This window comes from Falco peregrinus, chromosome 5 (assembly GCF_023634155.1).
Source record: "Falco peregrinus isolate bFalPer1 chromosome 5, bFalPer1.pri, whole genome shotgun sequence".
NCBI lineage: Eukaryota > Metazoa > Chordata > Aves > Falconiformes > Falconidae > Falco > Falco peregrinus.
In genome coordinates, this window is record NC_073725.1 from 45,483,849 (window position 1) to 45,496,391 (window position 12,543).

General features: G+C 41.5%; 1 protein-coding gene across 17 annotated transcripts in view; it reads left to right on the top strand.

Moving 5' to 3' along the window:
* KIAA1217 (KIAA1217 ortholog) overlaps nucleotides 1-12,543 on the top strand; it is a 365,874-nt gene that overhangs the window by 263,884 nt on the left and 89,447 nt on the right. For all 17 annotated transcript variants that reach the window (XR_008747373.1, XR_008747372.1, XM_055805069.1 and 14 more), the window contains one exon: nucleotides 4,084-4,279. Coding sequence is in view for 15 of the 17 variants with exons in the window: in XM_055805069.1 (XP_055661044.1) it covers nucleotides 4,084-4,279 (196 nt within the window). In the remaining 2 variants the exon portion in view is untranslated. The remainder of the gene's footprint in view (nucleotides 1-4,083; nucleotides 4,280-12,543) is intronic.

The following is a 12,543-nucleotide window of genomic DNA, read 5'->3' on the forward strand; positions in this document are numbered from 1 at the left end:
CCTAACAAGTACTGGCACAGGGGAAAAGAGAGACCCGCTGCCTAGTTCTGAACCTTCCTGTGTTTTCTGGCATTTATCCCAGAAGCGTGGCATGGAAACTGCTGGTGTTTCCTGGGGTTTGTACGCCTATGTGAAGTATCTGTTTACAAATGTTTTCATTTTGGATAGTGCTACTGCTTAGTGGGCATGTCTTGAGTTTTCTTCTCTGTTAGGTATATTATGTTGTTTACCCGTTGCTATATAGATTAAATATAGATACATTAAAAAGGCAGCCACCCAGGCACAGTAATGTCCCTGTTCATGGCTTTCGCTGGATTTATGCAGCATGCAGCTACGGTGCCATCCCAACTCTTGGAGCAGCAGTCTGCGCTGCAACTCTAGCTGGGTTCAGATGGGTCCTGAAATATGGGCTCTGTGGTAAATATTTATTTTGTAAATGCTTATACTCTGTGATAGTTCCTGAAAAGTACTTAAAAGGGACACTTCCTGAAATATTGTCTGAAGCTTGTGAATATTTTTAAAGTATGTTAGTGAACATTATATGAAAAAATATATATGGAACTACTTATTAAGTATTTCTTTGCCATCTGTCTTATTTATTTGATGTTGGAATCAACACACTGAATAATTATTATAAGGGTTGTATAGTGCTGAAGGTTTTGGCCCTGCTTTCTTTAACTATCTTTACAAGTCCTCATAGGTTATGGCTCCATAAATGTTGCTTGTCTTCTCCCTACTTCATGGGCTGGTTTTCCTAAGAAGTACTGCCTGGGAACCCCCTTAATAATTAAGTAGCATCATGCCAATAATAAAAATGCTTTCCTATTAAATATGCACTCATATCTCTCGGTTACTTTAATAACCCACTATTGTTACTGTGTTTGAGGATTTTTTTTATAATCTGTTTAAAATTCAGAATTACACCTGAAATGCAAAGTTTGAAGCCTTCCATAAACAAGATGTGTGTATATAGTGAATCTCATTCATAGCTTGCATTGGTTTAACGTTTGTATTACTCCACTTACTAGAGTGGAACTGCTGTGGATTTGCACTGGTGTATGTTAAGAGGAGGACTGGTCTTCATGTCTGAACAGAACCTGTGAAGTGCCTCTGCCTTGCTTCAGGAGGCTCTAGTGTGCCTCCGGAGGCTGCAGTACCTGGGGTGAGGAATGAGGGCTGCCAAAAAGGGTCTGTTTTAGTGTGATGGGTTGACCTTGGCTAGGCACCAAATGCCCACCAAGGTGCTCTATCACTCCTTCTCCTCAGCAGAACAGCAGGGGGAGAAAATACGATGGGAAAAAAATCATGGGTCAAGATAAAGGCAATTTAATAAAATAAAACCAAAGGCTGTGCACGGAAGCAAATGAAAACACAAGTTTTGTTCTATATCTCCTATTAGCGGGTGATGTCTAGCCACTTCCCATGAAATTGGACTTCAGTACGCGTAGTGTTTGCTCCAGAAGACAAACATCATAATAACAAATGCCCTACCTTGCCCTCCTTTCCCTTAGCTTTTATTGCTGAACAGATATTATATGGTATGGAATATCCCTTTGGTCACTTTGGGTCAGCTGTCCTGGCTGTGTCCCCTCCCCAGACCTTGCCCACCCCCCAGCCCACTGGTGAGGGGGGAATGTTGGAGAGACAGCCTTGATGCTGTGCTGCACTGCTCAGTAGCAAGACACTGATGTGTTATCAGCAACTTTCTATCTACCAATACAAAGCACAGCAATATGAGGTCTGCTGTGGGGAAAATTAAGTCCATCTCAGCCAGATCCAATACATTTAGTCACAGTAATGATGGCAGCGTTATTCAGGGGGGATCTGAGATGCTGTATATTAGGTCCCAAAGAATTGCCCCAGGGACAACCAAAGAAACACAGAATTGCTGAGGCTGGCTCTATCTGTGCATTGACAGGACATGCTGGGCAACTGCACAGCTAAAGCTGGGTCTGTTGCTTCTGGTAATGAAGTATCTCCTTACTGCTTAAATATGCACCTGTTCGTATGTATCTATATACTGTATACATGCAATTATATCTCTCAAATGACATCTGGGGATTCAAATGAAACAAAGATAAGCAAAAGTAAAGCAAAATAATCCTGATTTATATTATCAGATTTTTTTTTCTTAAAGAAACAAAAGCAGTCCCTTTCCCAACAAACTCTGAAGTTAAAGACTTTTTGCAGGTTGATTTAATTGCTTTTTTTTCATCTTGTTTTATTTTTAGTTATGGTTTTCTATAAAGTGAGAATTATGTGCCTTCCAGCTCTCTATCAATGGATATATATAGATAAGTTATTAATCAGTACAAGGAACTACAAAGCTGTAATGACTTGGCTTGGTAGTACTTCTGTAATGTGCCCATGTAAATAAAATACTTCAGCAGTGATGGCTCCCAGGCCATTTTGGAAAGTTGAATGAAGAAGTACTGAGTAATCAAATTCTTTCTCTGCATTCGCAGGTCACTTGTCACGTCTGTCAATTTTCAGGCACAAGTCCCTTTATTTACAACCGGCAGCCTAGTGCTGACCATGTCAGAGCACTTCAAAGCATACCTGTGTTTGCTGAGAACAAATGTTGTTAGCTTTAAGTCCTGCAAATACTCAGTACTCTTCAAAATTTCACTGTAGGACGTTGGATAATACCTAATATTTTAATATTAGCATTTCAAAAGTAAAAATTTCTGGAGGATTTAGCTTTCTTGTGAAGTATTTCTAATTTATTGTAGTTCGTGAGCAACTGCACAACTTGGCAACAACAGGCCTCTACAGCCAGCTAATGAAAATCTAATAAAAGTTAAAGTTCTTCATACATTCAAGGTCACATAGGGAATATTATGTGAATTATATTATTGCTGAACTGAGCTCACCTCATTTCACTTGAAAAACCACTGAAGGAACCAGATGTCAGCAAGATAAGTCATCTTGGCTTTCCAGAAAGAGGCAAAATCTTTCCTGGGTCTTGACAGCATCTTCAGACCAAGAGTTGAAGTTGATTTTAATACAGGGGATTTTTGATGTACTAGCATTTGACCTTAAATGATAGGGAAGCGGAAAGCTTATGTGTTTTATGACATTGTGCCTGGTGCTGATTATAGGCCTTTCTGAAGTTCATATTTACATACTGGTTTTGGTACAGATTAAGATTGCTTTGCCTTGAATTTCAGCTTCTACAGTGTCTGTTCCAGTTTGTTGTGATACAGTTTGCTTGAGAGACTGGAAAATCGTTCTTCCAGAGTAGTAGTAACATGTGGCTGGGGGAATTTCACTGAACAGTGTTGAGTATACTTCTTAAAGCAATCCTTCTTTGTAGAAAGCACTTACAATGTTACTTACAGTTAGCAAAAAAACGTTCAGGATGTTGTGTCTCCTGTTGAGTGTGGTTTTGTTAGACAGATCTTACCATGAAAAGTCAGTAGAAGTGCATAAATACAACCGTTTCTTTCCTCTTCTGAGAGAGTCAGCTTTTTCCAGATACTGTATTTAGCAGTTTACTACTGTGATTGCCCAGTAAAAAATACTTAGTTTGGTCAGTTAATGAAGACATTTCTGATTGATGCTAATGCAGTGAAAAGTAAATACTTGTTTGTGATTTCTGCTAGAAATGTTGGATGGCTATTTTGGCTTTGCTGTATGTCCTGTACCTTTCAGTTGGCACAGCAGAATATACTGAGGTTGATAGCTTACAACTGCATCACAGCATATCTTTTCAGAGGATTTTTCTTAGCAGACTTGTCGACATGAAGGCGGGGGGAGGGGGAAGAGAGAGTGTGTGTGTGTGTGTGTGTAGATGCCTATGCTATAGTGGTTGTTTGAGCAGCAAGGAATGGCATTACCATACATCTCCTCAGCATATGTCTTATCCTCAGGGCCTTGTTAACAACTAAATTTGCAGTGTGGATGTGCAACCATAAAAACCATAGCAGAATACCTAAGGACACTTTTCCCAAATAACCTACGCAGAAGTGACCTTCAGCATACCAGTATTTGAAGAAGTTTGGACTTTTTCCTTCTTCTCATTGTTTTTTCCCCCAATATTCCAGTTTCAGTAGACCAATAATGCAATATTCTGTTTTCCAGACAAGAAGCCCAAAGCCGTCTCAGAGCCCACAGCCCCATTTGGGTGACCAGACAGAACACCTCTCTGAAGCATCTGCTGATTCCTTAGAGGCCATGTCTGAGGGTGATTCTCCAACTCCCTTTTCAAGGGGCAGCCGTACGCGGGCAAGTCTTCCTGTGGTGCGGTCCGCAAACCAAACAAAGGAAAGATCACTGGGTAAGACCCTGCTTCGGTCCTCCTCCTCCTCTCTGCTCTTAGCCTGCGTTTTCCATTTGTGCATTTAAAATAGTTCGTAAATAGTTTGAGGTTAAAAAGTAAAGACTTTGGTAGCACATTATTTTTAATGTTGGGTTGTTCTTTGGAAGTGAGCTCGGTATGGCGTGCTGGGTAACTTAGGGCAATGGCAAAATTATTTTCATAAGATCTGAAAGTGTGCTGGGAACATGGTAGACAAGGAGAAAGATGCACACCCTGACATGAAATGCTGGCTTAATGGTTAAAACCCGGTATTGCAAATACTTTTTACCAAGCCTGCATACCATGTGGCAGTGAACTTAATACAAGATTGCACCCTCATTTTCAGACAGGAGACACAGGCTTTTTCACTGTCATCTCTTCAAAGCCAGACATAGTTGGAAGAAACCTAGAGATTGCCTAACAGATCCAGTTCTTAGTGAAAAGATTTGGTGTTTGCGTGGCAGTGGCTTTCCAGGCAGAGGATTTGAATGGATATGCTGACGGAGATGCCCTTTACTTTGGGGTGCTGCCCTTCCATCTGCACAGTGATGCGAGTGATATGTCAGTGCAGGTGGATGGCTCGGCTTCCTGCGTTCTTCCCATATCTCAGGGTTGAATTAAACTCAGCTGTGAACCAGTGCTCCTTTTATGATGGTGGATTTTGTCCCAGAGACTGCTTTCCGCTGATGGATGGTATGAGTAAAGGCTGTTTTTTTGAGGAAAGACACCAGAGGGCAGTTAAACTGCTGTGAAAAGGCGGTGTAACTTGCATGTGGATTGCTGAGGAAGGCAGCTTTTTGCTCCGAGGTAATAAACTGAAATGCTGCTTTCCTGTAGACTCATCTCCCAACATACAGAGTGACATAAACTGAAGGCTGAGCTGCAAATCATACCATGCTTGTAAGCTTGTCATGGTGGTTTACTCGTTCCTCAACAATCTAAGACAGTTTCTGTCAAGAGTATTATGATACCTGACAAACACAACAAAAGAGAAGAAAACAGGGCTGGAAGGGGTCCCTGCTCCATCCGGAGCTGGCAAGTGTGGAGCAGCGGAGTTGGGGACAAGGGGCTGATTCTGGCCTGTGTCAGCTCACAGACTGGCAGCGCTGCTTTCTCAAAGCCGGTTGGGCCACCAATATGTTGGGCTCTTTGGGGAGAAATGTTGAAGAGTCCAACGTGGAAAAGACTGTTTGGTGTAGAGGTGTTTTTGAGAGCAAGTGTGTAGCACATTTATGTTTACTATGCATGCAGAGGGTGCATCTCTGTCTATATGTCACTGCTGGCTAGCGTGTCCTCAGAATGGCTTGTTTTACCCTGAGATTTTCTGGAAAACATGTATTTGCTTCAATGTGATGTCAGGTGGATTAGGCCTGTGCAGGTCCATGTGCAACTTGCAGTCCAGCCTCACCACATGGGTTTCGTCTGCCACCCCAGGCCACATAGGGCATCTCAGCTCTGAACTTCTGTTTCAGATGTGGCCTAAGAATCAATAAATACCTTTTGGAAGGCTTTTCATTGGCATCAAAAGGGGTGGCCTGTTATGCAGCAGTGCTTTGGGCAACGTTTTCTCCCGCAAAAGCTGAGCTAGAAACAACTTTATTGTTGTCAGTTCATACATCTAAAAAGAATACAACTGCCTTGTTTCTGAAAAAGACTTCAGTGCTCATCGCTACAAATAAACGTGGTAACAGGAACATAGGAAGTGCTGTACTGGATTAGACAAGAGTCTGCCTGGCCCTGTAGTTTGTCTCCAAGAAGGACCATAGGCAGCTAATCTAGACAAGAGTGAGAACAGGGTCAGGATTGTGTGCGCATGATCCTTCCCTCAAGTGCTCTCCCAGCCTCAAGCTATCTTCAGCTTAGGGATTTCCTGGTTATGGTTTCTGCCTGTATAATAAACTTCAAGAGATGTCTCCTCCAGGTATTTGTTCAGTCTCCCTTTGAACCCATGTAAATTTTTCACTTCTGCAACAGTGCATCTGTGACTTTGGCAGCAAGTTTCTGTTGGTTTACTGCCCAACCATTGCTTTTCTCTTGCTTTGTTTTGTGTTTGCTTATCTACTCTAGAGTTATGCAGTCTTGTCCTTGTGTTGGAAGTGACAGCAAACATCAGATAGCTATCTGCTCCCCTTGGGACATGTCTGATCCTGTAGGCCTGTCATTTCCCTCAGGTCATCTCTTCTCTAGGCTGTGAAGTGCTGCTGTAATCACTTATTCCTCATCCAGAAACTGTCCTGGACATTTGATTATCATTGTTGCCCTTCTTTGCATTTTTTCCAGTTTGACAGTATACTTGCTGAGACGAGAGGACCAGAAGGTCACTGTTAAGTAGTCTACTTTTAAACCCTGTTTTTTAGCATCTGTTGCATCTATTGAAATGTGTTGTCCAGGTCCTAATGCAGGACAGTCACATGAAAATGTACTATTTTATTTAACGGCCAGGCTTTCAGACCCTGCAAGGCATCCTATCTCAGCCTGTCTTTCGTATGCTAGAGGCAAGACCCTGGCTTATCCCAGCATGAACAGGCAAAATGCAGGGATGGGGGGTAGAAGGAAGTAGTATGAAGCATTTCAGTTGAGAGTTTTTAGATTTGAAACTGGAGCAAAATAAGACTTTTCTCTCCTGTATTGCAGGAGGGGTCACAGCTATGTGTGTGGCTTAAGGGATCATCATGCTAGTCAAATAGGAGGTAATATATATTGTCACCACCCCGCAATCTGTCATTTTCAAGTTGTTCCAGGAGCTATTAGTAGCAAATATTTTGTTTTAAAAGATAGTCTACAAATTATTCTAAAATAGTTCACGTTTAGATTATTATTCTTCAATGTGTTTCTTTTATAATATGTCCTTTTCAGTCTTTTCTGCCAGTGTGTTCTAACACCACTGTGAGCTATGTTCTGAAATTCAACTTTTGAGACATTGCAGACTGTGGCCCTGTTAACAATGTTTTTACTTCCAGCAGTATGAGGGGAGTGATTATTTTTAAAAAACAGGAAACTGTTTATAACTTCAATTTTAAAAGCATCATGAAAATATTTCTGTTCACATGATTTTAAACGAGATATGTGTAATCACCTCCCTTTCCATCTCTATTAATGTTTCAATTTAATCTATTTTAAATACAAATTATGTTTTGATCCTCAGCCAACAATTTCAGTGAGGAAAATGACCAACTTTTTTTTGACTTTTTATTAATTTTAAAATTAATATCGCAATGCTGCTGTTTTAAAAAACTGTTTTCTTTCTGAGATTCTAATTCTTCTGTAGGTTTCTATTTTGCTAAACTACATATGAGTCAGTTTGTTTTTAAATTGCGGTCTGAATTAACATGGAGCCTGAGAAGGAATAGTGGTAATGCATTTTGGCTACCCCAGCATCATGGTTTTGTCAGTCAGGACTAATTTAATAGGACATTGTATTCATGTGGAGTCTACCCCGAACACAGTATTCCAGTTGTGGGCCCATTTAAAATTTCAGCCACAGTTTTCAAAATGAAGGTATTCCTTGGCTAAGAGGTCCATCAGAAATCAGCCTTCGTCTCATCAATCTGCAGCCTGGAGACAAAGTGAGATATTAAAATAAATTAATTCACTGTGCAAGAGAAAATTAAATGTATTTTTAAATATCTATTTGAAAGCTGGGATATTTTCCAGTGTGATAACTGTGGGAAAAAATTATCTAGCGAAACTGTCAGAGTGAGAATCAGCTGAAATCTGGAAAGTGCTCGAAAGCTTTCAACAAACTTCACTTGTGATTTGCCTGGAGGAAGCAGAACCTGACAAGCGCCCAGCGAGGTTGCACGGGCAGCCAGCCTGTGCCTGCGCTGCAGCTCGCTGCTGTCACTGCTCTGGGACCTCCACGGCAAAAGGAAGACTGGAAAATATTTTCACTTGTAGTCTCTCATGTGGCACATCTGTACAGACGAGGGGCCTGATCCTTGGTAAGGGCAGGCACCTGGTATCCTGTGCAGTGACTGAGCGGTGGGGATGGTTGATGCGATTGGTTGCAGCCCCGAAGGGCAGGGTGTGATTACAGCCTCTGAATGTGGTAACAGCTGCAGGTGCTGCTGCACGATTGGGCTGTAACATGCGGGGCTGGATTAAGGAAGAATATGGTGCAAGGAGAGATTTCTATAAATGCACAAGGATTTGGGTTTGAGAAGTTACTGAGGAGGATGGAGCTTTATAGCTTGAGGGTTGCAAACACCTTCCCTGGGTGTCCCAGCCAGGGTGCCTGGCCACTCCAGTCCAGATGAATAAGGAGCAGAGGCTGACCGGGCTCTTTGCTGGTAAACCTGTGCCTAAAAATAGGTGCCATGGGAAGGGCTCTGCAGAAATGTCTGATCCTGCCAGCATTTACATTTTATTTGCATTTGGAGGGATTACTTATGGGAGTAAAATTACACAAATGCTTAAGGATTGGCATGAGGAGGGTCTCAAACAATCGTGGAGTACTCAGAATACTATTTGTTAGTTCCCCAACCCCAAGCTTTAGCAGGCACGGATTTTAGTGTTTGGTTAATTAGTTTGCTGCCACCTTCCATGGAAATACTGTTACTGATTATAGTAGTAACACCTGGATCTTGTGTAGCATTTCTTGCAGGTGTTTCTCAAAGCAAGTTGGGGCTGTAGTTAAATTTAACACATAGGAAAACTTCTGTGGTGAGAGAGACAGACTTGGTTGTTGTCATGCAGCAGTAGAAATAACTCTCTATACATGTGTATGCAATGAACTGTAAGACTTACACAGAAAAACACAAATGTTAAAGATAGACATAAATTATATTGGTGGTGATTAATTGTTGTGTACTATTTATGAGCTAGAAATTAAAATAGGCATCAGTTGAATCAGGAAGAAGGTGTGTGAACGCTCACAGACATTATGAGATGCATGTGATTTGTTACCAGTGGCATTATCCTCTCCAGTTCCTATAGTCATGATTCAAGCCTAATGAAGTCAGCAGGATATTCAGTGTAATTCATGAGAGAGGAACTCCCTGGGAACTGCATTTCAAGTTAAGGCTGAGTACAGCTTTAATGTATTCAGTCATCTTAAAGAAATTTCCCCTATCTTGTCTTTCTACAGTGTATGCAAAGCAGCCAACATGCAAAAAGTCATGTAAATATTTGCTGTCATGGTCAGATACATTAACATGGGCTGGCAGGTTTATAGGAGAAACAGCCTGAAACAACTAGTTCCAATTATTGAATTGAAACACAGACCCTAGGAAATTATAATATTCTAAGGTAGCAGCAGTTTTCCTGTCCAGATTTCTAGAATGTATCTTCTTTCACATTTCTTCAAATTATAGCTGAAGTTTTTGGATTTGGAAAGAAAAAAACCTACACCACTTACCTGAAATATTTTGCATCCAAAGAGCAAAAGTAGGTAAACAATCATATTGACATATCATGGTACTTAAGAGTTTTTTCTGTTTCATTTATTGTCCCTACATGATTTGTGAAGGACAGCTATATGGAACAGTGAAATATGGGCCTTCCCAGGCTAGTACTCATGCACTCAATTATTGTTTACTCAACAGATTCTTCCTTCTAAAAGAGAATGTCTTGTGTGTACCTGAAAAAAAAAAAACTTCCAAGAAGCAGGGTCTTGTTTAGTACATACTGTCTCAACAGAAGCACATTCTGTCTGCCACTAAAAAGCTGATAAGCAGTATATTTTAGGTGCTGTGTCACACTGGAGCTGAATTTGACTCCATTGCAACAGCCTGTATCAGCGTGGATCCAATGGGTTCATTGCAGTGATACTGGAGTAGATGATATGGAGTGTGCTAAATATAACCATTGGCTATACAAGTCTGTATCGATCACTGCTATATCTATAAATTTTTTTTGAATGCAATCTTTATTATTTGCGCTGCAGTAAAACTAAAGGACCTTGACTAAAAATGGGACCTCACCATGTTCGGTAATATACACAGTGAGAAAATACTCCTGCTGCAGGACCTTGCAACATGAATAAGCCAGAATGAAAATAAAGGGAGAGGTAGAGTAATTAGGGTTCAAAATGATAAATGGAATAAAACTACGTCAAGGTGGCAGTGGCTTTCCTCTTTACCCAATATCATGGCTGCACAGAAGGTGCAATGTCTTAGTCCTGTGCTACCACCACTTCTTATTCTGATTTAGCAGAGCAATTTGAGCTTTCAGTAGTTGGTGCCTGTTGGAAGAGGGATCTGGCTGCTGGAATAGCTTCTACAGGCCAAACTACCCCTCAGAGGAAAGGTAGGAGGCCAGATGGAGCTGTTCTGTGCATTGTATCTGGTGCAGGAGCTATCACTTGGACAAATTTGGTCTAATTTTCATGTTAAGTAAAATTTGTAAGTCTACCTCTAATACAGTAAGTTACACAAATGCCAAACCCTTCCATTTGCATGTGAGCAGGCAAAGAAAAAAGCGTATTGCAATTCCATCCGTTGCAAGAAGTGCAAGGTTTTGGCTGAGTGGAGAACAGGAGAGCCTGTCCCTCAGCACTGTGTATTTAGGATTTGCTGCCAGTGCTGACAGCAGATCCCTGAATTGAGGGCAGCTCTTGGATTTAGTCATTGTTCCCAATACTATTTCTATATTTAGGTAGTGATTCTAATGCATAGTTACTATGCTGGGCCTGAGTTCAGGTTTCTGTTCTCAAAGGGGAATACTGTAATCTGTGGTATCATATAAGGCTTGTTTTTGTGCTCATTCTCTCTCCCTCTTTTGCATTTTTGGCTATAGAGTAGCCCAATTTAAACAGGGTAAGAGGATAATCACTGTATCAGAGGCTTGCTCATAGCTTGCTGATTGGGACAACCCGGGAAATGGTCTGAGCAACTCTCAAGATGGGAGCCCTTCTGGATAAATTCTTAACTGCTCAACTTTTTCATAGAAGACAGGCACTTGGTACCATTGCTTCTACCCAGTCCCTTTCCATGATGAGTAAACCGTCTGTGGGTATGAGGGCAGAGCAATGGGTGGTGTTTATCTTTGCTTTAGCAAGGCCTTTCACGTGTCTCATAGCCTTCCTGAAGCCACATAGGGGAGATACGGGTGGCCTTCAATTGAGTAGCGCTTAATGCTTTCGGGTCTAACAGGCAGCTGGTTTTCGGTGGTCTTCCTTAGGGGTGGAATCTGGGCCAGTACTTTTTAACATCATCAACTTGGCTGTTGGGAGAGCTTTTAACATGCTGGAGGATCAGCCAGCCACTCACTGGTACCCCGGTGAGCCAGAGGAGTGGGCTAGCAGGAACTTCATGAAGTCCACAGAGGCAAATGTAGTCTATCAGGCAGGGACAGAATGGCCCTGAGCGGCAACATAGGCAGGGACAGACTGGCTTGGGAGCAGCTTTGCAGAAAGGCCTTTGGGTCTGACAACAAGGTGATTATGTGTGCCCTTGACAACAGTGACAACTGAGTAGCTGGCTATAGGAAAAATTTAGCTGGCAGGTTGAGGGCAGTGGTTATTCCCCTTTCTCAGCATTTGTGAGGTTGCACAGGCAGTATTAGGTCCAGTAAAGAGATAATGACAAACTGGAATGAGCTCAGCAAATGGCCTTTTGGCATTCCTTTCCTTAAGCATGCTAGATAAGGTCATGGGTCCAAGATCCTGTTTGATGTAGGCCTTAACATAAAGTCAAGCTGCTTGTTAGAGCCCACGCAGGTGGATTCCTGATGTGATGCTGTAACCAGCTGTGCTTATACATGCCGATGGCTCAACCTCTAAACTTGCTACTGACAGTAGTAGTGAACTCTCTAGAAATGAAATTACCTCAGAAGTATTAAAGAGAATTTCTACAGTAAATACAGAAAATTTGGTAAATGGAGCAAAACTACAAAGTCATGTGTGGCCTAGGTGATTAATGATCCATGGCTATGAGGTCACATTCTACCCTTGAATGCATCACTTCTACATGGTTCAGTACTAAAATACAGGTTTTATAAAAACAGTCAGCATTCAAGTAATGTGTGTTTGATACAGCTGATTTATATAGGAAGGAAATACAATTGGGTAGGCGCGCTCTCTCTCTCTCTCTGTTTATTCAAGAGGAAGAACATGTATTCCAGTAAATTTAATTTAGGTTTTCTTGTCTTTTTTTGCTGTTGCGTCCTTAAAAGTTACCAACAAAAATGCCCCTATGTAAAATACTTGCTTGCAGTGTCCATAAATTCTTAACATGTCTATGTAGTCATTGGCAGATACGTCCTCTGAAATTGGACTAGTCCGCTTGGTACCCTTGGCTGGGAGC